Consider the following 24945-nt stretch of genomic DNA (forward strand, 5'->3'; position numbering starts at 1 on the left):
TCCTAATCTGTATTTACCTGCGTCTTATTGTTGCTAGAGAATTAATTGAACTTTACATACCATATGTGATACTCACAGAGCAAACACTTCATATGCACATACATTTATATGGGCAGCTTCCTCGAATTTGACACATGTTCTAATACAGTATAGTTCAATAGGTGGATTCACCTACTGGATTATAAATTCATTGAAGGCAGGTCTAGGGAGTCATATATCTTGGTTGTATTTTCACTCCCATAAGCAAAATCTGCCATATAATGGGCATTCACTAATTGAATGTGATTGGTTCTAGAAAGTTGAGTATATACAATCCAGTAAAGCGGGTTCCCCTCCAAAATTTACACAGTATTCCACGTACAGCACCAGGCCTTTCCAACTTGTTATTCTTGGTCCTAGGGATAATAAATTCCCTGTAACACTCTGCATGACTACGATCATAGATATTGCTAGAACGGTCCCGTGGGGATTTTTTTTTCCTTAACCTGGCATTTCTCATCTGGCAACATGAAAAATGACACAGTTTATTAATGTGATTAGCCAAACAGAGAGTTGCTGACACTCACTTGAGATGAAAAAAAATCACAACAGAAGGGTGTGATTTCAAGATTTATGCATTTACTATTACTACATGGTTTGGGCTTTTTTATTTTTATTTTTTTTCCTTTTCTATTTCAGTGGCTTGCTTCTTGGAGAGCTGTATGCTGATGCCCTCTTCTGGTTATATTGCTGAAGTCACTGTCGACAAACTGAACTGGTCTGAGTTGGTAAACCAAACTGAGTTGGTTCATTGGGAGCATCTTGATTTAGGATTTTACGATGTACTTTAGGAAATAAAGGAGGGGAGGAGGAATGATTTCTCTTTGAATGATTTGAATTATTGAAAAATTTGGGGGGAATCTTGGTTTTTCTAGAGTGCTTGAATGGTGGGAGAAATGCAAATACTTGGAAAGTCTTAAATTTATTTTTTAAACATTCACAAGACCACACTAAGTGAAAGCCATTCCCAATGAAATGCATGTTCCTTTGTCATAGTAGAATTCTTTTAAGATTGTATTTTGTTGATGAAAAATTAATGAGGCAGCGAACACTGTTGTAATAAAGGCACAGCAAAGCCTGGAATGCACGTTAGAAGTGAGAAAGTCGGCCACCCTGTCAGAGAGCCTGGCCTACTACAGAAAGCATATGAATCTAGTGATCTCAAACGACAAGCAGACATCTGAAAGTGCATGCTGGAGAGAAGGGCTTAAAGGACTATGCCTTTCACATCCTTGGGATTTTTGGTGGGTAGGTATCTTCTCATGGAATCATGGGACAGACAGTTGGGACTTCTGAGGGAACAGTCAGCGAGGTTTTATTTTAAAGGTGGCTGCACCTCAGATACACCTTTAAAAACCCTTAGCTTATTTCCAGGCACTTGTTTTAACTAGAAAATACTTTCAAGTAATATTCCCTAAACAGTGGATGGCGGACCAGGCATGGTGGCTCACACCTGTAATCCCAGCACTTTGGGAGGCTGAGGTGGGCAGATCATGAGGTCAGGAGTTTGAGACCAGCCTGGCCAACATGTTGAAACCCTGTCTCTACTAAATATACAAAAATTAGCTAGGCATGGTGGTGGGCGCCTGTAATCTCAGCTACGTGGGAGGCTGAGGCAGGAGAATCACTTGAAACCAGAAGGCAAAGGTTGCAGTAAGCTGAGATCAGGCTACTGTACTCTAGCTTGGGCAAAAGATCGAAATTCCGTTTCAAAAAAACAAAAGAAAGAGAGAACAGCTGCAGCTGCCTTTCATTATTAGACAGTGTGTGTTGGAGCGGGTAAGGAGGTCAAACCAGAATCAGAATCTCAGGTCATAGTGGGCCTTAGCATTATACATTTTTCATAATTGTCTCAAATTCTTTCTTTCCTTTTTTTTTCTCTCTCTGTCTCTCTCTCTCTCTCAAAATAGGGTCTTGCTATTGCTCAGGCTGAAGTGCAGTGACACAAACATGGCTCACTACAACTTCGACCTCCTGGGCTCAAGCGATCCTCCTGCTTCAGCCTCCCTAGTAGCTGGGACTACAGGCATGTGCCACCATGCCTGGCTAATTTTTAAATTTTGTTTTTGTAGAGATAGGGGGTGGTTTGTCTCACTATCTTACCCAGGCTGGTTTGAACTCCTGAGCTCAAGTGATCCTCCCATTTTGGTCTCCCAAAGTGCTGGGATTATAGGCATGAGCCACCACAATTGGCCAGATATTTCTTAATACATGCTGAAGTGCGAGAACCACTGTTTTAATATATAGGAACTGTCCAGAACCTCTAAGGTTTGCACCTGAGTTTCAATTATAGTTAGCAGTAAATTCCAGTCATGAGATGAAAAGGTTAAACCTTTCTTATCCCCAACTCTCCCCTCCCCTTCTTCCTATCACCTATGGGAGACTAAAATACTTGGATGTACAACTAACAGTAGAATGCATTTTGTCTAAATCCCCTTTCCTTGCATTTACCATCATTCTTTGAAAATTAGCTGTTTTTTTTTTTTTTTTACTGAACCCTGGTCACTAGCCCTTGTCCAAAATTCACATACATATTTTAGAAAAGAGTTGTTTATAATAGATGCATTCATTCATTCAACAAATACAAAGGTAGTGTGTTTGGTTTTGGGACTGTAAATATGCAGAAAACCTGACATGATTCCTGCCCTCATGTCTAGTGTGAAGGTAGACATTAATCACATTTCAGAAACGTGTTATTTTAATAGTGGCAAATATTAAAATGAGAGGTATATGGTACTGTAAGAGCTTGGAGATTTGGTCTAGTGGGTGGTTAGGCAAAGAATTCCCGAGGAAGCATTGGCCAATTGAGCCAAAATCTGAAGATGGAGAAATTTTTCTTTTCTTTTTCTTTTTTTTCTTTTTGTGAGCCATTTCCCAGGCTGGAGTACAGCGGCGTGATCTCGGCTCACTGCAACCTCTGCCTCCTGGGTTCAAGCGATTCTCCTATCTCAGCCTCCCTGAGTAGCTAGGACCACAGGCGCACACCACCATGCCCGGCTAATTTTCTTATTTTTTAGTAGAGACAGGGTTTCATCATGTTGGTCACACAGGTCCCAACCTCAGGTGATCCACTTGCCTTGGCTTCCCAAAGTGCTGGGATTACAGGCGTGAGCCACTGTGCCCAGCTGAGCAAATTTTTATGGTGTGAATCACATAGTTCCTGGAGACTAAGGACTATTTTTAGTGCGATATAGTTGCAAATGAAGGATCACAGTGTCTAAATCCCAGACTCTTGATTGACACTGAAGTGAAGGCCATTTGGTGGAGTAGAAGGAGAACAGGTTTTAGGGTCATGCCGAACTGGATTTGTTTTTCAGATCCATTATTTTCTACATGACTCAAGGCAGTTAACTTTTCTGGGACATGGTTTTGTGATCTTTAAATGGGGATGATAACATCTGTGGGACATTTCTTTTTTTGATAATTAAAAAAGAATTTATTTCTTGTAGACATAGGGTCTCACTATGTTGCCCAGGCTGGTCTCAAACTCCTGGCCTCAAGTGATCATCCCAGCTCAGTCTCCTGAAATGCTGAGATTATAGATACAAGTCACTGCACCTGGCCTTCTGTGGGAGCATTTCTCATGTGTGCATGCAGGGCATTCATTTCCCTCCCACAACTGAATCCTGGTCTTCCTCTGGAAACCACTCTCTTTTCAACTTTCAGTGCAAGTGGTTTTGTGGGACTAACTGCACCTCTAGCTGGAGGGAGGGTGGGTAGAACACTTGGCCCATGCCTCCCCAGTCAACATAGTACTCCTTGGTTGCAGTGATTGATGCAAGGATTTGGTACCACATTGGGCCAAAAAAAGCTCACTGAAGGCCTGTACTGGAACAATTGGAAAAGACAAGTTTTCTCTGGGACTGCCAAATTTTCATAAGGCTTGAGCTGCCAGAGATCGTGCCTGAGGGCAAAGTCAATTCAGAGGAAAGCAGAACCAAGAGATTATATATATTGAGAGATGGAGGCGTGATGATATTGTTTGAGTTTGGGATCTAGCCATGACAGAAGACTCTCCAGTTAATTACTAGTTTAATTAGCTAACCAATACAATTCTTCTCTTTTTAAAACTTAAGCTTGTTGGGGTTGATATCTGCCATTTGCAACCAGAATATAAATATAAATGTCTTGTACGGCAATTGTGGAGTTGAGTGGGAAAAACACATTCAGAGTTACAAATCCTTCAACTATTCATATGTCTTACAACTAATTTTTGTGGTTAATTATTTCAATATGGGATTCCCAGGTGACTACTACTGTATTCCAAGGCATTATATATTATCTAATAATATTTTATCTTGTTCTGATATAGCCACTTTTCTGAAAGCTGGAACATAATTTCTGCTAACATTCTCAGTTGGGAATTAGAAACAGAGGAGCCATGCTGGTTCCATCTGAGTAAAGTAATTCAGTTCTAGAACATTCTTTTAAAAATATTTTTATTTTAAAAATTTCTTATTTGTATAGATTTTTGGGGAACAGGTGGTATTTGGTTATAGGACTAAATTCTTTAGTGGTGATTTGTGAGATTTTGGTGCACCCATCTCCCAATCAGTATACACTGAGCCCAATTTGTAGTCTTTCATCCCTCACCCTTCCTACCCTTTTCTCCTGAGTCCTCAAAGTCCATTCTGTCATTCTTATGCCTTTGCATCCTCATAGTTTAGCTCCCACTTGTGAGTGAGAACATACAATGTTTGGTTTTCCATTCCTGAGTTACTTAACTTAGAATAATATTCTCCAATCCCAACCAGATGGCTGTGAATACCATTAATTCATTCCTTTTTTTTTATGGATGAGTAGTATTCCATCATATATATATATATATATATATATATATATATATATATGCCATTCTGCATGCATCAATCTCTTTGAGTACCAGCCCTAGCTAACTGCTTGGAGCTACTGAAGGCAGTTGCAGTTAAAAGACCTGTGTTAGGGTTCATATATGGCTGCTTGTAAGCCATTGATCTTGAGCAGGTCACTTAACTACTCTGAGCCTTGTTTCCTCTAATGTGAAGTTGAGAAAAACCTTGTCCTCACTGTAGTACAGAAAGGTTGTGAGACTAGCTTGATGATTGCTTTGTAAACTCTAAGAGACCATATAAATGATTGCTCACATTATTAGAGGAACCACAGAATATAGTTTGTATAGTGCTAAAATGGGGGAAATGTCTCAGAAATTATTTGAACACCAATCAAAAAAATAGATTTTAACCAGAAATCTTTTGAGCACAGAATTAAAATGTTTTTAAAATAAAAAGATGATACAGGTATGACTTTCTAACCTGATATGGGTGATAAGTTGGCCTGTCTTCACTGTTCTCCTTACACACACAGGGCGAGGCATTCTGACTATCCAGTAGTACTCTATGGAATTGACATCTTTATCATTAGTGTTGATTTGGTCACATTAGAGTTACTAACAGTAGTAACCATCGTATTTGGTTCTCACCACGGATGTGAGGACTTAGAAGAAGGCCCCAGTAATTTCTTGATTCAAGGTGCTGAAGACTCATTTTCCCTTAATCTCTGGGTTAGGGTTTGTAGCCAGCCAAGTTTATAGGACATATATTGGAATTTCAAGGAACATGGCAAGAGAAGGCTTTATCATTGCCATTTGCATATAATTATCTGTTTAGCTACTCTGATGTTTGGTTCTATAAAGAACATAAAACTCTAAGATGGTGTAGTCTGAAGGGAATGAGACCCTTCACTTTAAGTGGAATAATGACCTCCAAGGCAGTGTTTCTCCAGGGGTGGCCTTTGGACCACCTGCATCAGTATCTTCTGGGATGCTTGGTATAAGTATGGATTACTGGCCTTCACCCCAGACTTACTGTATCAGAGTCTTCTGGATGGCACTTTAGGATCTGCATTTTAAACAACACCTGATGCAGATGGTCCATGCCCACATTTACAGACACTGTCTCATCGTACAGGAATGCTTGAATCTCTGGCACAGAAGCTCCTTACAACTGCTTAATTCCCCTCACAGTTAGTAGGGTAGATTCTAGCCAGATCTATAATAATTTTAGCTTGGATCCTTAAGAAATGGGAATTGCTACTTTGGTTCAACACTTTTCTGAGTATGTCCTTCATCCCTGGCTAGTAGGAAGTCCCTTAACAGTCTAACATTTGGTTCCCCAAGGTAGTAGCACTAAAAGGAAATCTCAGTCAGGGAGAATTTTAATTGTTAAGCAAAAAAGTAGACTTTGCCTATATGTGTAGAGCAGGACATGAATTTTGAGGAGACTAACATCGGATGTCCTCTCTTCATCTTTGTTTTTTTCAGAAAATTTTCCTTGTTTTAAATCTAATGTATTAAATCACAATTGTGCCGGAAATTGTGTGCTGCTAGCTCTCTATATAAATAAATTCCGTAAGATGTAACATCTGAATTGAAAGACACAAAGAGTCAGTAAGTGGCTTGGGTAGACATACTTTCTGTTTGGTGGTTTCCACACTGTTTTCCACAGAGTTCCCTTTAAGGCTACCTTGGAGCAGGGGCAGGGTTAGGGGAATCTTCTTCCTTCCCCAGCACCCTCACCCTTCTGCAAATTGGACCAGGTGGTTTTCTGGGTTTCATGTTTGCATTTTGAGTTTCAAAGCAAGGGTTTGGTGGCTAAAGAGAAACTGAAAATCGTTTGTATGTATGATTGAATTCAACATTGCATGTAGCTGTTGGGGGCTGATTGTCACCGCTTAGACTGACATCCTTTCCTTCAAACAACCTGGGACATTTTTGCTTCCTCTGAATTGGACCAGCACGATTGGCCTTGAAATTTCTTCCTGCAGCTATGATGGCATTGGGGTTGTTTCAAAGGAGTGTGTTTTTTTTCTTTATGATTTTGATAAAGTGCTTCTAAATGTGATCATTTAAATAGGGGAGATGAAAAAAATGGAAAGTATTAAAAAATAATGCAGTATTTTCTGCGTATGCCAGCAAATTACTTTTGGACACTGTGGTGAATAGGACAAGGCTTGAAAGAGAAGACCTGAGTTGTCGTCCTCGCTCCCCGATTATCTTTGTGATGATGGGACTCTCATGTCACCTCTGTTTGTCACCGAGGTTGTTAAGGGAGAAATCTGATTCAGGCTGAAACAGATTTTCTTTGGGGGATGGATGTACCCAATGTACCTTGATGGCTCTTTAAAGTTAATGATAATCATATGTATATGAAAAATCTCACAAAATTCTGAAATTCTTTTCTCCTGCCCTTCTAGGAAAGATACTGAACTTTAGATGAGATGTGCCCTTTTATGATTCTCAGAAGTGAGCACAGAGCTTGCTTTTTAGCTGCTGTGTGACTTTCATTTTCTCTTGGTAGAAGGCTCAGTGTGAAGGCTCTAAACATCTGTGTTCCCGTTGCCTGAAAAAAATCTTTCTCTCCCTTTTGATTCTCTCTGTACTTCCTGTACAGACATCGCTTTACTGATGTTTTCCACACATTTCCTCTTGTTTTTACTGAAGAGTTTCCTCTCCCGAAATAAGAAGTCATCTACTTCTCCTAAGAACTTCATCATGTCAAAGGCTCTCAGAAATCTGAGAATGGTTGTCACCAGCCACTTCTCAGAGCACATGATCTCTCCTTTTTCAGCACCACCCAAGGCATTGCCTTCTCTTTCTTCTTTTCTCTTCCACAAAATATTTCCTGACTGCCTGTGCCAGACACTGGGCTAGGGACTGTGTATGGGTGTGGCAGGGAAAAGAGGGAAGGACACAGAAAAGAATCAGAAACAGAACTGGCCCTGAAACAGCGCACAGTCTATTGAGGAGGCCAGGCATGCTCCCACCAAGTGATTCTAAGAGAGACTGCTGTGCCAAGTGCAATGAGAAGCATGGAGTGGTGAGAACTATGCATGACTCAGCACTGCCTGTTTTTTTTTTTTTATTTTGTTTTGGGACGGAGTCTCCAGGCTGGAGTGCAGTGGCACAATCTCAGTTCACTGCAGCCTCCACCTCCTGGGTTCAAGCAATTCTCCTGCCTCAGCATTCCCAGAAGCTGGGATTACAGGTGCAAGCAAGTGTGCCTGGCTAGTTTTTGTATTTTTGGTAGAGACAGGGTTTCACCATGTTGCCCAGGCTGGTCTCAAACTCCTGACCTCAAGTGATCCACCCACTTCAGCCTCTCAAAGTGCTGGGATTACAGGCATGAGCCACCGCTCCCGGCCAGCACTGCCTCTTTTGATGTGTCTTGTCTTTTCATTTATATTGTAAGCTCTTTAAAGTAGATAGCAGCTATTTTTGCCTTCCCAGTATCCATTTCTCCTTCTGGCAATGGCATCCTGATTTTGCATGAAAGAAATCCAGTGGAATTTCATTTCAACCCAAGTGCCACCCCTTCTTCCTGCTAAAAGTTGAGAGTGAACTAGTTTGGACTAAACCAATTCTCCCTCTATAAAATTTGACCCTCAAAGAGAGATACAAGGGTGGAAAGTGGTCAGTGCCAGTCTGTCTCATGACCACACCAGGAGCACTGGCTATGGTTCCCAGGACTTGTGATGGCTAATATGAGCTGTCCATTTGTTTGGATTGAAGGATGCCTAGCTGGTTGGTGGAGGATTGTTTCTGGGTGTGTGTGTGGGTGTTGCCAGAGAAGATCAACACTTGAGTTGGTGGCCTAGGAGAGGAAGACCCACACTCAGTGTGAATAGACACCATCCAATCAGCTGCTGGTGTGGCTAGAACAAAGCAGGTGGAAGGAGGGGGGACAGGTTTGCTTGCCGAGTCTTCTGGCTTTCATCTTTCTTCCGTGCTAGATACTTCCTTCTGTTCCTCCTGCCCGAGGGCATCAGGTTGGAACCTGATTCTTTGGTCTTGAGACACTGGGACTTGTACCAGTGGCTTACTGGGCCTTTGGAGTCAGACTGAAGGCTGTACTGTTGGCTTCCCTGGTTTTGAGGCTTTCAGACTCAGAATGAGCCACTACCAGCTTCTCTCTTCTCCAGCCTGTAGACCCCTATTGTGAGACTTTGCCTTGTAATGTGTGAGCCAGTTCTCCCTAACAAACACCCTTTCCTATACACATATATCCTGTTGGTTCTGTCCCTCTGGAGAAGGCTGACTAACACAACCTGGATTTCTGGAACTATGCTGTGCCCTGTTCTTAATTAACATGGATGGGTAATTCAGCCTTTTCCACATTTCTATGAGTTATCTTCTCCAAAGCCTTCTGTATATTCATTTTTTAAATCTTAATTAGCTTGAGACTATTTCTGCTGTTTGCATATGTGGAACTCTAACAGATTCCTTTCTGGGAGCGAAATACCAGACATGGTAGTTCTTTTCTATGTTCTCTCAATGTGCTCCATGCAAGGCAGGTGCTTCATAAATGTTGGTCAGTTGTTAGTCTGAGGAAATGTATCACAGGCTAAAATAGCTTCCGTTGCTTAGCCGTGAGTTATTTTGAGGGATGGGCATCATTCCAAAATGTTCCTTGCAGCTAAATCACTTTAAGGTTTTGTTGTACCCCATAACAATACTGAAAGCAAAGATTACTTCTGCTTATTAGAGCCAGAGAGCTGCATTTTGCCTTAGTGGCACAGCAGATACAAGCAGATCTATAGATGGTCTAGTCTTAGAAGTTCAGAGTTGGTGGAACTCTCAAGGTCATTTAGACCTGAAAGGGAGTTGCCTTATAGCCAGATCTCTGAGTATAAAGCACTCTAAATACTGATTAGCACTCTAAATATTAATCCTAGTCAAGTAACCCTATATTTTGTGACGCAGTTACAAGTTGACTCACTTTGTGACATCTTTCAGAGTACAGCATAAATTAGTTTTCTGCAAATTGAATGATAGTATAAACGCTCCAGTGGAGTCTAGAAATTAAAAGGAAGCACTGGAAAATTTCTTTGTAAATGGAAAAATCCTGATGCAAAAAATGAACACCCCTCCCCGACCAAAAAGATGGGGTCTTTCAAAGACAGGTATTATTATTTCTGGAAAAAAATTTAAGAAATGCTCAAGAGTAAAGACATTATTTATATATGACTGATGTATTAATATCAATATCTGCATCTACATGTGTATCCATATACACAGATGTTCCCCACAACATTGTTAAGAATAGCCCAAATTGGGAAAGTCCAGAATTCTGTCCAAAAGAGAATAGTCTACAGATAATAGAGCCAGAGCTACATGTGCAAATATGGAGAAATCGCTATAATAGTTGTGTGAAAAAAGCAAGTTGCAGAACAACTTGAAGAATTTGGTTTGCTTCAGTTAAACAAAAAGTTTACTGGAAAGATTTATTCTAGATATTAAACATAGTTATGGGAAGTTGGCTAAGACTTTTGGAAGCACCAGGTACCAAGTGGAATAGAGCACTCCCACACACGTAATTCAAATTCAAACATGCTAAATAATAAAACAGAGGCAAAAAGTCCAACTAAATTCTGACTTTACTCATAATGCCTATCTCAGTGCTTTTCAAAATACTACATTGTTTTCAGCCGATGTTAATGTCCCTATAGCCCTAACCTGGCAATCCTCCTGGAATCCTCCATCCCTGGCAGGAGACTGGGCAGGGGTGAGAGTCTACTCTCCCTGACTTATCTCACATACTTCTGGATTGTTTGAATTAAAAAATTATGAGTATGTATTAATTTTTAAAAAATTTAAAGTGATATAAAACTAGAAAATAGAGCACAAGGGAGCCCTTTGGGTACTGGAAATGTTCTATATCCTTCTCTGAATTCTGGTTACATGGACATATGTAAAAATTTATTGTGCTAAATGCATGAGCTCTGTGTATTTTATTAAAGTTATACCTCAGTTAAAAAGCACTTATTCATTCTAGCAAATCTTTAATACTGATGTCTCTTAACACTGATATTATTAGAGTTGAAGAATTAGTTACCTGCACCAATACAAAAAACCTTTTCTTCCATCTCTTCCAAACATTCTTACCGATGGCCCACAAATACCTAAGGGAAAGGAGAAAGACCAGAGCTGCATTAATGCTTGAGTGAGTGAACTGTTGAACACACTTTGTCATGAAGCTTGGTAATGCACATGGAAATGTACATTATAAACAAGGAAATGCACATGGCTCAGGAACAGGGCACAGATTTTGGAGCCCTGTGGTTGAGCATAAAGAACAGCAAGCGTGGCTCACTTCCACTTACAGGAGGAATTGAGGCCAATCGTGAGACTTAGACTCCTTGACTGATTCCAGAAAGTACCTTGGAAAATGTTACACTGCAACTTAATTTGTGTATGTGCTAAAAGTCTTTTAGGTAGGGGAACTCCTGAAAGACATTGCACAGGAAAGAAAAAAGAGTGCTAAATTTCACAACTCTTTCACCTCTTGTCACATTTCATTCAGGAAAACCTTCCTTTGTTTTCTTTTGCTGTATTGCAGGTGTATTACAGGGAGGAATGCAGGTGTATTACAGGGAGGAAGTTCCAAGTCAACATAGGAAGTTCTCCCCCACTTCCTTCCTCCTTCTCTAAAAGCTCTTCTGTTGAAAGAAATTAATTTTTTATACAGAAAAATAAAATAAGAAGCAGGGTCAAGAACTACAGAGGCAGAGCTCAGAACTGTCTGGATATGTTAAGATCAATATTACTAATCGATTCACAGATTTTCCTATCTACTTTGTGCATTGTTACACGTTGAACTGGCATCGATCTAGGAATTGAGGCTGGCATTTTCCAGGCTGTATCCAACTAAGAAAGGAGAGCTCAGGTCATGCTCAAATACATTCAAATACTGAGTTCTAAAACTGGCTTTACCTGTTTACTGTCATCAACACCCACTGGACAACTTCCAAATCCTCACTTCACCTCAATTCAGACAGAATTTCTGCTTTGGAACATAATGAAGAATGCACCTAATTAAAATTTTTACTGCCTGACAAGTTTCAGGGGCCCCTAAGAGTGGCTGGCAGCCAAAATCTACTCAGACCTTCAAGCCAGAAACCCAGGAGTCATCCTGGGTCCTTCTGTTTCCTCATCCTTATTCCTCAGTCGCCAAGTGCAGTTGAATTTTTACCTCCTGGGGAGTTCCTCACGGCTCCGTCTTCCCTCTTCCCACTTCCACTATTTCAGTCCCCACCCACAATTTTTGCTTCCATGGACAATTATAGAGGAACCTCTTAATTGGTTTCAGGGACATGAGAATGATTTTCATCTTATTCCTGGAAATGAGACAGAGCTTACCACCTGCAAATCTTATCATGCCTTTTCCATGCTAAAATTCCTTCAGTGCCTGCCCCCTTTCCCTACCATTTATATGAAAGGTGCCTCAAACTTTGGCTTCTTACATTTCATTTTCACGATTGGTCCCATATCTGTTCACCTATTCTATGATTTACTTGATTATTTTTCTTTAAATTAACTTAGTTAACATGGATAAATTTATTTTGAAAATGAAACTATATTATAGGCTTGATATACTAATTATACTTATGTAGCACACATTAAAATACATAAATGATTACAGTTGTCCCTCAGTATCTACAGGGAATTGGTTCCGGGACCCCTGTAGACACCAAAATCTACAGATGCTCTTATATAAAATGGTGTAGTATTTGCATATAACTGAAGTAAATCCTCCCATATGCTTTATTTTTTTGGTTTTTTTTCTTTTTTTGAGATGGTGTCTGGCTCCATCGCCCAGGCTGCAGTGGAATGGCACAATCTTGGCTCACTGCAACCTCTGCCTCCTGGGTTTAAGCGATTCTCCTGCCTCAGCCGCTTGAGTAGCTGGGATTGCAGACACACACCACCATGCCCAGCTAATTTTGTATTTTTAGTAGAGATGGGGTTTCACTATGTTGGCTAGGCTGGTCTCGAACTCTTGACCTCAGGTAATTAGCCTGTCTTGGCCTCCTGAAGTGCTGGGATTACAGGTGTAAGCCACCACACCAGGCCCCTCCCATATACTTTATAAGTACATCTCTAGAGTACTTACAATACTTAGTACAATGTAAATACTATGTAAATAGTTGCTCTACTGTATTTTTTTATTTGTATTATTTTTTATTAAGGTATTTTTTATTTTTCATTTTTTTTTCCCCAAAATATTTTCCATCTATGGTTGGTTGATTTCTCAGGTGCAGAACCTGTGGATAGGGAAGGCCGACTGTATTTGATCCATGCTCGTTTGTATGTTGTTAAAATTATCTTGTGTACTATCAGTGGCATGAATACACTTGGGAAAACCTTAGCCTATAAGGACAAAGTCCAGCATCTTGACCTAGCCTAAAAAACGTTTCATTTTCTATTCCTGCTTACCCCCTTGACTTGGCTTCTGCACATTGCATTATCTACATTGTGTATCTGGAATTCCTGACCACACCATAAAGTTTCACACCTCTGTAACCTGGTACAACTGATGCTGCCTGGGATGCCTTCTCCGTGATCCTCATGAGAAAACTCATATTCTCCCTCAGTTTAAACCCTTACTTTGATATCATCACCTCCTAGGCCTTGTAGGTAATTCTGCTGTTACAACTATTGCACAGTTTTAATTTATTTGTTGTGATATTTACTGTTCCTATTGAACTGTGAGTTTCTGGAGGGAAGGAACCCCGATTCTGCTTTCTAAATACCTATCACAGAATCATGTTGTTCTTTCTGAATTCCTATCACAAGTGAGGGGGCTGGAGACTTCAAAGGGTTTCTAATAGAAAGATACCATAAGCCAATGCAATGGGAGCTGACAGACTTGTGCTCTTCTCTTAAGATATTTATGGGAGGATGATTTGCACTAGCACAGAAGCGAGAAAAGACTGACAGGGTGTACAGCCGCTGTGACTGGTCACACCAGAGGGGTTCTTCTCCCTCGTTTATTTGTGGGATCTCAGGCCTGAGGCCTACTTTCCACAGGAACTGGATGCAAGGTACTACAACTCCTTTATCAGGAGAAGAGGCTCTTGCTCTAAGACTGCCATATAGCATACGCTCTTTCAGGCAGGGATGCCACCGCCTGGGTCTTTTGTTCTTGTCCTGGTCTGACTGTTTTCCCGTGTACTGCTTCTGTTCTGTGCCTGCTCTAGGCATTCTTCCTATTACAAACTACTATATGGTTATATAGAAGGATTCTACAAATCAGCACTAAATGTGTCAGTACAGCTCTGACTACAATAACTATATGATTATTCAGAAAGATTATACGGGACTAAGTATGATTATATATATAAGTTAGATATAGTAAGCAGTAAGTTATTATATGATTATATAGAAAGATTATATGGGACTAAGTATGATTATATATATAAGCTAGATATAAGTAAACAGTGAGTTATACTTCAGGCACTAATTGTGCCTGGGGTCTGCACAGTTCTCCTTCCTCGGTGCCCCCGGGGGTGTTACCTACAGCATTCCTTCCCAAATGTGTCCTACCTCATTCCATCGCCACTGCAACTCTCCAGTCAAGTCACCATCACCACCACCTGCACCATGACAAGAATCTGCTAACTGGCCTCCCCACTTTCCTTCTCGTCTCTATGCTTCATTCATCCCACAGCAGCTAGACTGACCTCTTAAGTGGGTAAATCAGATCACCAATATGCTCATTCTAAATAGGAATGAGAAACTATGGAAGGGTTTTAAGAGCGGGGGAGTGGTGACACAATCATATTTCTATGTAAGAAGATCACACTGGCTCCTGGGTAGAGAATACACTGTAGGAAGAAGGGGCAAGAGAGACAGTAGAGAGATCAGTGAGGAGCTGGTTACAGGGGTTCAGGCAAGAGAGGTGATGGCTGGACCAAAGCTGATGCAGGAAGCATTGACTTGATGACTGATAAGTTTATCAGCCCTGTGCTGCTGCTGAGGCCAGTGCAAACAGCTCCGGGGTTACATAAATCATCTAACTGTCCTGGTCAGTGCTTACAATGATATATTAATGTATTCATGGCAGAAATGGACATAAAAGGGAGGTTCAGCCAGGGCTAAGGAGAGAGATTATTGGCTTGTAACCGTTAAGAGTATAATCTTCCAGTTCTAGTTCTACCAGCTACTGTGAGATGTTGGTCAAGATTCTTAACCTCTTGGTGCTCTGTAAGACAGGTCAGTAATGGTTCCTCACTCACAGGGCTGTTGTGAGGATTAAATGAGACAGTGCTTGTGAAGTATGAGCTTGAGGCATGTCAGGAAGTAGATGCATAACAAATGTCAGCTTTATTACAGAATCTCTCCATGGGCAGAGGAAAATGTATCATTTTAGCAGTAATCAATAACTTAAATACGTGAAAGGAAATCTCCTTGGACTTACTTGCATAGGGAAGTAGATGACGTAAAAGATAAAATTCAGGAAGTGGGCAAGAAATTTTGTGGTTTTTTAGTTATGACTAGCAAGATTGTAACAGCCTCACATTTTTCTGGAATTCTGTCTTGCAGCTACAACCCATTTCCCAGAGATTTGCAACAATGAATACAGCTACAACATCTATTGTGTATATAATCATAATACAAGAGAATAAAAGTAGGAAAAGAAGTTCACTAGAACCCATAGAGTGTAATTCATACTGAATAATTAACTCTCCCTTCATAATAAAAATCATAGCTACTGCTTAGTGAAGTGTTACAAGTTTTCTGTGCTATGCCAGCCACTTTATGTGAATTTATTACGCTCTTGTGGAGGAGTTGAGAGCTTAAATCTGGAGATATGTTGCCTAGATTCGTGTGCAACCTTGGGCAAATAAATTTCTAGAGTATCTCTACTTCAGTTTTCTCATCTATACAATGGGGATAATAATAAGGGTACCTACCTCAAGGGTTGTAAGGACTAAAGTAGAAATATAAAGTGCTTAGAACAATAGCTAGCTTAAAGTAAACACTTACTATTAGCTATACCATCATACAATTATTCCTGTTTTATAGTTGAGGGAGCTGAGGCTGAGAAAGTTTAAGTAACTTTCCCAGGTTCCACAGCTGATGAAGGACACAGCCAGAAATTAAACTCAGAACAGTCTGACTCTAAAGCTTCCTCTTCACACTCTTCCTCCTCCCTTCTAGATGACAAACTTTGGTTTCTTTTTTGAAGTCAGAACATGAGTCATGATTCTAATTGAACAGAGGGGATTTCTGGTTAAAGGCTTCTGAATGGGAAAGCTGGTGGGATCAGAGAAAAAGTAACAATTTTCCTACAGAAAGTCTGCTTGAGGGAGGGGCTTTCCCTCTGAGGTTTTCTTCAGAATTTATTGCTAATTTGGCACATACCAGAAGGTGTCAAAACTAAGAAAAACTGAGGACTGAGATGTACTGTTTTTGTCTAGTCAGCTCCGGCTCTGCATTTTCTTGGGTTAAAACATGCTCATTAAATAGGATGCACAGCACCTGGAGCAGATGGAAGTTCTGTTATTGCAGACACACAGGTGGCTTCCCTTCTAGCTCCTCACACTACAGGCGATCTATTTGTGTGGGCATTCGTGGCCCTCAACTCTGTCTTCAGGCTGTCTGGGTGTGTGGAAATCTGGATTTACCAATAGATAAAGCAGTATTCTAATGTAGTGAGTGGAAGTTTAGACCAGTGATTATATCTCAGACTAAAGGAGAGACACCTAAATGTGAATTTTGGCCCTGTCATAAACTTTCCTTTGGCTTAGCTACCCTGTGCCTCAGTCTCCTTAGCTGTGAAGTGGGGATAACATAACAGCTACTTCATAGAGTTCTTGTAAGAACTCATGGGGTGATACATGTCAAGTGCTTAGCATACTCACCGGCACGTTGTAAGGGCTGGATAAGTATTATTGTTGTTGTTGTTGTTGTGTGTGCTACTATTTGTCTTAGTAAAAACAGCAGTCCTCACGGTGGCTCACACCTGTACTACTAGAACTTTGGGAGTCTGAAGTGGACAGATCACTTGAGGTTAGGATATTGAGACCAGCCTGGCCAACATGGTAAAACCCCATCTCTACTAAAAAAAAATTAGCTGGGCATGGTGATGTGCATCTGTAGTCCCAGCTACTTAGGAGGCTGAGGTTGACAATCACTTGAACCCGGGAGGTGGAGGCTGCAGTGAGCTGAGATCACGCCACTGCACTCCAATCTGAGTGATGGAGTGAGACTCCATCTCAAAAAAAACAAAACAAAACAAAACAAAGCAGTCCTAGTAGAAAGAGTAAGTAATTACTGACTTTGCAAAGGGCTTCTCTTTGGATTCTTTATTTGAATTCACATTCAACTTTTGGGTACACATCTGTTGGAAAGGAAAGTGAGACACACATGTCTGGGTCTGGAGCTCCAGGCCATATTTTGCATCATGATTTGAATGTATCCTCTCTTATGACATTTTTGTAAAATCCTTGCTACTATGTCACTGACATCCCTGTTATTCACTGGGGACATTTTAGTTATATGAGAGGCCAGAGTGATGAGCTACAAAGGATTAAAAAAAGAAGATGAAGATTAATTTGTGTTCAACTAAAGTTGCAGGAATCCCCCAAAACTGCTGAATCATGGAAGACCCCCCTGGCCTCAGTGCCCCTCTGCCCTGGGACTACTTGGCAGGGTAGCATCCATGGCAATGCTTGTAACTTTTCATTTGAATAAAAAAAAAGGGACAGTCTTCTCTTGTGGTATTTGTGAATTTAATGTAAATTAGTAACATAGCTCTGTTTATTAAGTATCTACTGCCTTGTAATTTTCAAGTACACAATATATTGTTATTAATCATAGTCACCATATTGTACAATAGGTCTCTTGAACATTTTCCTCCTTGTTAGAAATTCTTCATAAGAACTTCTTATGAGAATAGAAGTTGTAGTGAGGCAAGGACCATGATTCCTCAGGGATGCTTTTGTCCTCTCCTTGGGTAGTAAAGGAGAAGGTGGAGAGGAGGGAGACTCCAGGTACCTTAGCCATCTTGCAGCAGCCCAGCAAGAAGAAGCATGGGCTGGGGAAAAGTACAAAGAATAGATGAAAGCAAATAACAATGATGATTACAACCACCACTACCAACAACTCTTTCATAGCTGTAGCTATTACCATGTATCAGACCTTGTTCTAAATGCTGTACATGTATTAGCTCATGTAGTCCTCACAACAACCCTACAAGACAAACACTGTTGTTATTTCTGTTTTACATTGAGCAAAATGAAGTACAGTGAGGTTAAGCAACTTGCCTACAGCTAGTAAGTGGTTGTGGCAAGAATTGCATTCTAGGCAATTTGATCTAATTGGCATTTAGGGATAATAATATAATAAAGAAGATAAAGTAGAATCATAAAGATATCCAGCTAATTCCAAAGAAGGCAGAAAAATAGGAAAAGGGGAACAAAGATCAGATGGGACAAACAGAAAATAAAAAGCAAGGATGACAAATAACAAAATGATAAGTTTACACCTATCAATAATCACATTAAATGTAAATAGGCTAAATATCTCAACTAAAAGGCAGAGATCTTCAGATTTGAGTTAAAAAGTTAGACCTCATTCTATGCTGCCTATAAGAAATGCACTTTACAAAGACACAATAGGTTAAAAATAAAAAGATAGAAAAAAGATTTGCCTTGCTAATACTTAAAAAAAAAAAGCTGGAGGGGCTATATTACCGTCGTACAAGGTAAATTTCAGACAAAGAATATTGCTGGAGATAAAGAAGATTATTTCATAATGATAAAGGAATAAGTCAATCAAGAAGACATAACAATCTTAAATGTTTCTGCATCTAATAACAAAGCTTCAAAATATATGAAGCAAAAACAGAACTACCAGGAGAAACAAATTTAAAACTGTAATAAGAGATTGAGAGCTTCCTCTAAATAAATGACAGGAAATCAGTAAGGATATAGATTATTTGAACAACACTATAAACTGACTTGATCTAATTGACATTTATAGATAAGAAGTCAACAAGGGAGATAAAGTGAAACACTAAAGATATTTGATTTGATTAATCTAGTCCAGTAGCCTGGTTTTAGAGTCTGTGCCAAAGAGAGTGGTGTCTTGGAGACCTATGATGAGAGAAGTATAATGATTTTGAAAAACAAGAGGTCTAGAGCAGTGGCACAGCTACAGAAATGGAAGGGGAAAAGAGATTTTAAGAAGCTAGCTGAGTGTTACAAACTATATCCCTTTTGAAGTTTGTTAAAATATAAAAGGAATATCAGATTGCTGCAAATTACTCCTGGTTGGTGGACTATGGTTCATTGAAGGAATTCAATATGGAGCCACGAGGAGCTATTTTAGTCAAGCTTCAGGTCTTCAGTTAAGGTTGGATTGAAAGGAATAACTCTGGACCTAGCTCTAATGTTTACTCTGACTCAGACAAGTCTTTTAACCACTTTAAGCTCCAATTTCTCTAAGAGTAAATGGGGGTTCATTTATTCACTTATTCATCTAAACAATAAATAATTCACTGGACTTTTGCTACATAACAGTCTCTGTATGAAGGTTCTGTGAAAAAAGGAGACAAATGTCCTTACTGACAAGCAACTCACAGTCTAGTGGGGAAGACAGATGACAAACTAATAAATAAAGAAGTATATGATATGTATGATAATGATAAGAACTCTGGTGAAAACAAAACAGAGTAAGAGAGGGAGGGAGGACACAGGTGGGCCAGGTAAGGCTTTCTGATAAGGTCTAGAAGCACTGGAGATCTGGGTGAAAGAGAGGGGAAACAGCTGGGACAAAGGCCCTGAGATCGGAGTGGACTTGGTGCCTGGGAGGAAGAGCAAGGAGCCCAGTGTGGCTGGTGCAGTGATCAAAACCAGGAAGGTAGGGCCTTGTATTCATGGTAACAACATTGGCTTTCACTCTGAATGAGATGGGGAATCACTGGAGGTTTTCCTGCATTCGAGTGGCAAGATCTGACTTGTGTGTGTGTGTGGTTTTTTTTTTTTTTTTAATTCCCCTTGCTTCACGGTAGGAAATAGACTACTGGGAGGCAGGGGCGGAAGCAGGGGACTACTTACAAGGCAGGAGCAGCAAGTGAAGGGGAGCAGCCATGGAGGCTTGGAGGCCAATGGTGAGATGCAGGCAGGGGTGAGGGGTTGAATTCTAGATTTATCTTGAAGATGGAGTGAAAATAATTTGATGATGGCCAGGTGTGGTGGCTCATGCCTATAATCCCAGCCCTTTGAGAGGCTGAGGTGGGAGGACTGCTTGAGGCCAAGAGTTCGAGACCAGCCAGGGCAACATAGCGGGATCCCATCTCTGCAATTAAAAAAAAAACTTAGCTGGGCGTGGTGGTACTTGGGAGGCTAAGGTGGGAGGACTGCTTGAGCCCAGGAGGTCAAGGCTGCAGTGAGCTAGGATTGCACCTTTGCACTCCAGTGTGGGTGACAGAGCAAGACCCTGTCTCAAAAAGAAAAAAAAATACTTGATTGTGAATGAGAAGGAAAAATGTCAATGATTACCTCAAGGTTTTTGGTCTGGGTATCTGGGTGAAGGGAGGATCATTTATTAAGATGGGAGAACGATAATACCTAATCCTTGTGAGGCAGTTTCACTGATAAAATGAGAGAACGGATGTGAATGCATTTCCTGAACTTGAAAACACCATACAGATAATAGAAGATGAAAATTAGAAAGCCACCTAGGAGTTGCTAATTCTCAAATATGCCCAGATACTAACATTTTAAGGTCAAGAAGCAGTGTTGATTTTTCCCATTGATACATTTCCATTCAATAAAGTTATTCTGAATGGCCCAGTGGCTCATTTAAAGAACTACAGTGCATGCCAACAGTCATAATTCCCAGTGATTGTGATGTTCCTTTTATGTTTCAAACAACCTTAATGTGGAAACAATTTATAACCTCAGCTATGCTTCTTAAAAATTCCTTTTTTGGCTGGGCATGGTGGCTCATGCGTGTAATCCCAGAGCTTTGGGAAGCCAAAGAGACAAATCGTTTGAGTCCAGGAACTTGAGATCGGCCTGGTCAACATGGCAAAACCCCATCTCTAGCAAAAATACAAAAATTAACTGGGTGTGGTGAGTGTACACCTGTGGTCCTAGCTGCTTGGGAGGATGGCGTGAGCCTGGGAGGCAGAGACTGCAGTGAGATGAGATCATGCTGCTGCACTCCAGTCTGGGCAACAGAGCCACACCCTGTCTCAAAAAAAATAAATTTTTTTCCTTTTCTTTCCCATTTTCTAAGCTGTGACATAGCTCTCCCATTTCTGTCCTCCTTTATACAATGGGGCTCAGTAAAACTATTTTTGTGGAAAAAAAGATAGTCCATAAACATTTTTACTTTTCCTGAAAAGTCCCTTAGGCAACTAAGGTTGCTCACCCCTGATTTAGGACACACTGGGTCTGATGGTGTTATTAAGGCAGCCACCGTTCACTTTTCAGAGCTATTTTAAGCTCTCCTGCTATATTTCCTGGCAGGGGAAATTTTAAAATGGCAGTCTAGCAATATGAAATAGCTATGGAACCTGTCAGAAGTGAGCTACATATTTCTTCTGTCATCTGTAGGGTCAAGGTAGCCTGAAATATGTTAATACTTTACAAACAAATCAACACAAAAATTACCCAGTCCAAATCAGTTAGTTCAGTTTCCAGCAGAGTGAATGAAGAGAATGTGGGAAATGGGAATTCGTCCAATAGGGAAAATAATACCTGTGTCAAGTGGTTGCTGTGGAGAATAAATGACAGAGTAAAACTCCTAGCACAGTGCTTCAAAGGGGACTCGAATGTGGGCTGAGGCACTGATCGTTTTTTTAAAGGAAGTGAAAAAATAGCAGTTTAGAGGACAGATACATTCATTCATATTCTGTTCTCTATTTTCTCTCTTTGATCTGCCCTCTCCTCTTTGTTTCTCTCTCTCTCTTTCCACGTCTGCTATGCTCACTCACGTGCTGGTTCCTTTAGCAAATATTTACTGGGTGTTTATGAGGCAGGATTTTACTAAAGGTACAGATCTTTTCTTGTATACTACAGAAACCTAATTGAATTATCAACCTCTTTGTCTTGAAACTAGGATGTTCATCACAGAGGGGAAAGAGATATTAGGGAGAAATTCCATGAATATTGTCAGAATATATGCCAGGAGCATGGTAAGAAGGAAGAAAGGTGGACCTCAGCAATGTTTCATGGCATTCTAATTTAATCAAAGAAAACCTGGTTGTACTTCATCCTGGACCCTTGACGAAGGACTGAGTGTACACTTAGGGCCCTGCACATGCTCCCATGGCTTTTTCACACCCCAGGCAGAAGAGCTTTGCCATAATCCCATCTCAGGCTTGGAATAATTTGGCCTCAAGACAATGCAAAGCAAATTCTCTAAATCCAAATCAAAGATTGGGTTGAATAACTGGTCTACAGTTCACAGGTGACCTTTGCTTCCTCTGGAACCCTTCATACCTGAACCTCTCTGGTACCCTGACTGGTTGCTCTCTATTCTTCTCTGGAACCTTGGGCTTTCTTTGCTTCCCAGAACTCCGAGGCACCACGGCTAGCCTCCTGTTCTTTACTCTCAGACCGCATGCTGCTGTAGTCTGCTCATCCACTGGGATGTTCAAAATTCCTGTCCTGGTCATGCCCTCCTGGACTTCATGTGCGCTTCCGTTTAAATCTGTCTTAATCACGGCTAGGTCCTGAAATAGGGTATCTGAATTCCCCAAACCTCTAGGACATCTAACCAACCCTCATTAATATTTATTTATTTAGAGATGGAGTCTCACTCTGTTGCTCAGGCTGGAGTGCAATGGTGCGATCTTGGCTCACTGCATCCTCCACCTCTTGAGTTGAAGCAATTCTCCTGCCTCAACCTCCTGAATAGCTGAGATTACAGGCGTGTATCACCATGCCCAGGTAATTTTTTTGTATTTTTAGTAGAGACAGGGTTTCACCATGTTGGCAAGGCTGGTCTGGAACTCCTGACCTCAGGTGATCTGCCCCGTTTGGCCTCCCAAAATGTTGGGCTTACAGGTGTGAGCCACCATGCCTGGCGAAACCCTCATTTTAATGGCACTTTCAGCACTTCAAGCCTTATCGTCAATACACATATACCCAAAAAAGAATTAACGAGACCCTTTTAGGGCCCAGAGGGGCTAAGCAGAATGATAGCCAGTTGGCAGGGGGTACCTACAGAACATCCGCCAAAGACTCCATTCCCTTCAACTAGTTCGACTTTCCCTTTTCAGAGTTACAAGATTATCATGATTTCTGAGATAATGGGATCCACGTAATTTAGTTTAATAGGTCATGGCTCAGCATCTACTCAGCCACTAACAAACATTTTCTAGAAAAATCATTGGTTTTATTTGTAAAAAAAAAAATGACATCTTACTTATTCTTTTTGCTCTACTTGAACTTAATTGGTCATTTTTTTTAGACTTTAAGAAAATAATCACAAATTTTCTATTTTTTCTTATTCATTTAAATGCTGCACTAAATACTAAAATATATTAAATGTGACTTGATTGAAGGTGACTTCTGCCTGCTGCTCATACCTCAAAGATGTGGTTGCTGATTGAGGGGCAAGTGAGTGATTTACAGAGTTTAAATGATCTGGTTGTCTCTGACAAGGTATGTGGAGCCTACAAGACCTCCCCAAACTAAAATCACATAGCAAGCTGCTAAGAAAGTTTCGAATTGTCCTAGAAACCCTATTAGAGAAAGAGAAGGACATTTTTCTATCTTGACAGCAAGGATGCAAATACAATAATCATAAGAATTGAGGAAGATTACTGTAAATATCAAAGTCAAACACTTTAAAACCTCATGAACCCTTTGTATTTCCTTCTACATAGTTCTCTGAAGGTCGTGTGTTTGTTTCTGTTTTTGTTTTGAGAAATGAACAGACGTGTGTCCAAAACTGCCACTTGGGGAAGAAACACTTACCCAGAATGCTTCATGTTTTGAGGCTTATCCATTCGGACAGCAAGTTTGATTTTGAGATCTTGGTCGGGGCAGTTTTTGGATACTGCCATTTTGTGCCACTCTGACTGTTTAGGGCTGTTCGGGGTGGGATGGAGAATAACCTGCAGGGGAAAAAGGACAAGCAGCTAGAAAATAGAAGCACCATTATGTTTTTATAGATTTGAAACTTTGATTCTGATGCCTGGCTCGAACAGTTCGCACTGCCTGGGGACAGAAACACATTCTTTTGCTCCTTCCTTCTCTTCCTGGCTAATTTTGTAAAAGTAAAGACTTCTGTGTTTCTGTAATGATTCTGTCATGAAAATCATGATTTCTGTGATTCTTCTTAGACTTTTCTAATGTTCAGAAGTACTAAACAAACCCAGAATGGAGAACATTGTCCACCCATTATTCTCTATATCTTTGCGTAAGAAGATGGATGCATAAAAGGAAGAAATATGCTAATATATTAGAGAGTCCTTTTAGTCCACTCTTTTTCTCCATTATTTAGGATTTCTTTCACTTTTCAAGAGGAGAAATTCCTCAAGGCCCCCAGGGGAAAATGGAAGAAACCTTATTAGATGGATGAGAAATGTGAGACTCAGGGAAAGAAAGGGACTTGCTTAGAGTCACACATTTCAACCTGATTTCACCTGGCCTGGATATCTTATCACACAACATCCCACTTTGCCCTGGCATGGAAGAAAGCACACACGACTTGAAGACAGATCAGCTCTTAGGAAATGCCTTTCACCAGTGTGCTTCAGAAAGAGCAGTTTGATTTGGGTCTTCTACATCCATTCTTGTTGTCTGGAATTCTGAGAGTGAAACAGGAAGTGGGTAACTCAGTAAATCCACTTTTTTGCCTTGTGATCACAGAGTTCTCAGGAGCCACATGGGATCTGGGGAACATGCATTTAGGGAGGAATGGAATATTTGGAAAATCCCTGAAACTAAGGGAACATGAACTAAATATAGGCACAACAAAAGCTGGGCTTGCTAAGATTTGCTTCTGTGATGGCAGCATGCCCTGGTTTGTTGCAAGTTGCTTTGGCTGTTTTCAAAGTATTTATTTTCTCCAGGTGCAGGGACGGTAGATCCCTTTCCTGGACTTCTTTCACCTCTGGAGGTGGC

The 24945-nt window shown here is 40.6% G+C and overlaps 1 protein-coding gene across 16 annotated transcripts in view; it reads right to left on the reverse strand.

The window, feature by feature from the left end:
- The window catches only part of CADPS (calcium dependent secretion activator), a 472594-nt gene that overhangs the window by 161260 nt on the left and 286389 nt on the right, over positions 1 to 24945 (reverse strand). For all 16 annotated transcript variants that reach the window (XM_064367295.1, XM_064367298.1, XM_064367286.1 and 13 more), the window contains exons 8-9: positions 23794 to 23933; positions 10908 to 10974 (exon numbers count right to left, since the gene is read on the reverse strand). In XM_064367295.1, the coding sequence (XP_064223365.1) occupies positions 10908 to 10974; positions 23794 to 23933 (207 nt within the window). The remainder of the gene's footprint in view (positions 1 to 10907; positions 10975 to 23793; positions 23934 to 24945) is intronic.

The sequence above is a fragment of the Aotus nancymaae genome, unplaced genomic scaffold, assembly GCF_030222135.1.
Source record: "Aotus nancymaae isolate 86718 unplaced genomic scaffold, 86718_ANA_hifiasm-v0.15.2.pri h1tg000067l, whole genome shotgun sequence".
Classification (NCBI taxonomy): domain Eukaryota; kingdom Metazoa; phylum Chordata; class Mammalia; order Primates; family Aotidae; genus Aotus; species Aotus nancymaae.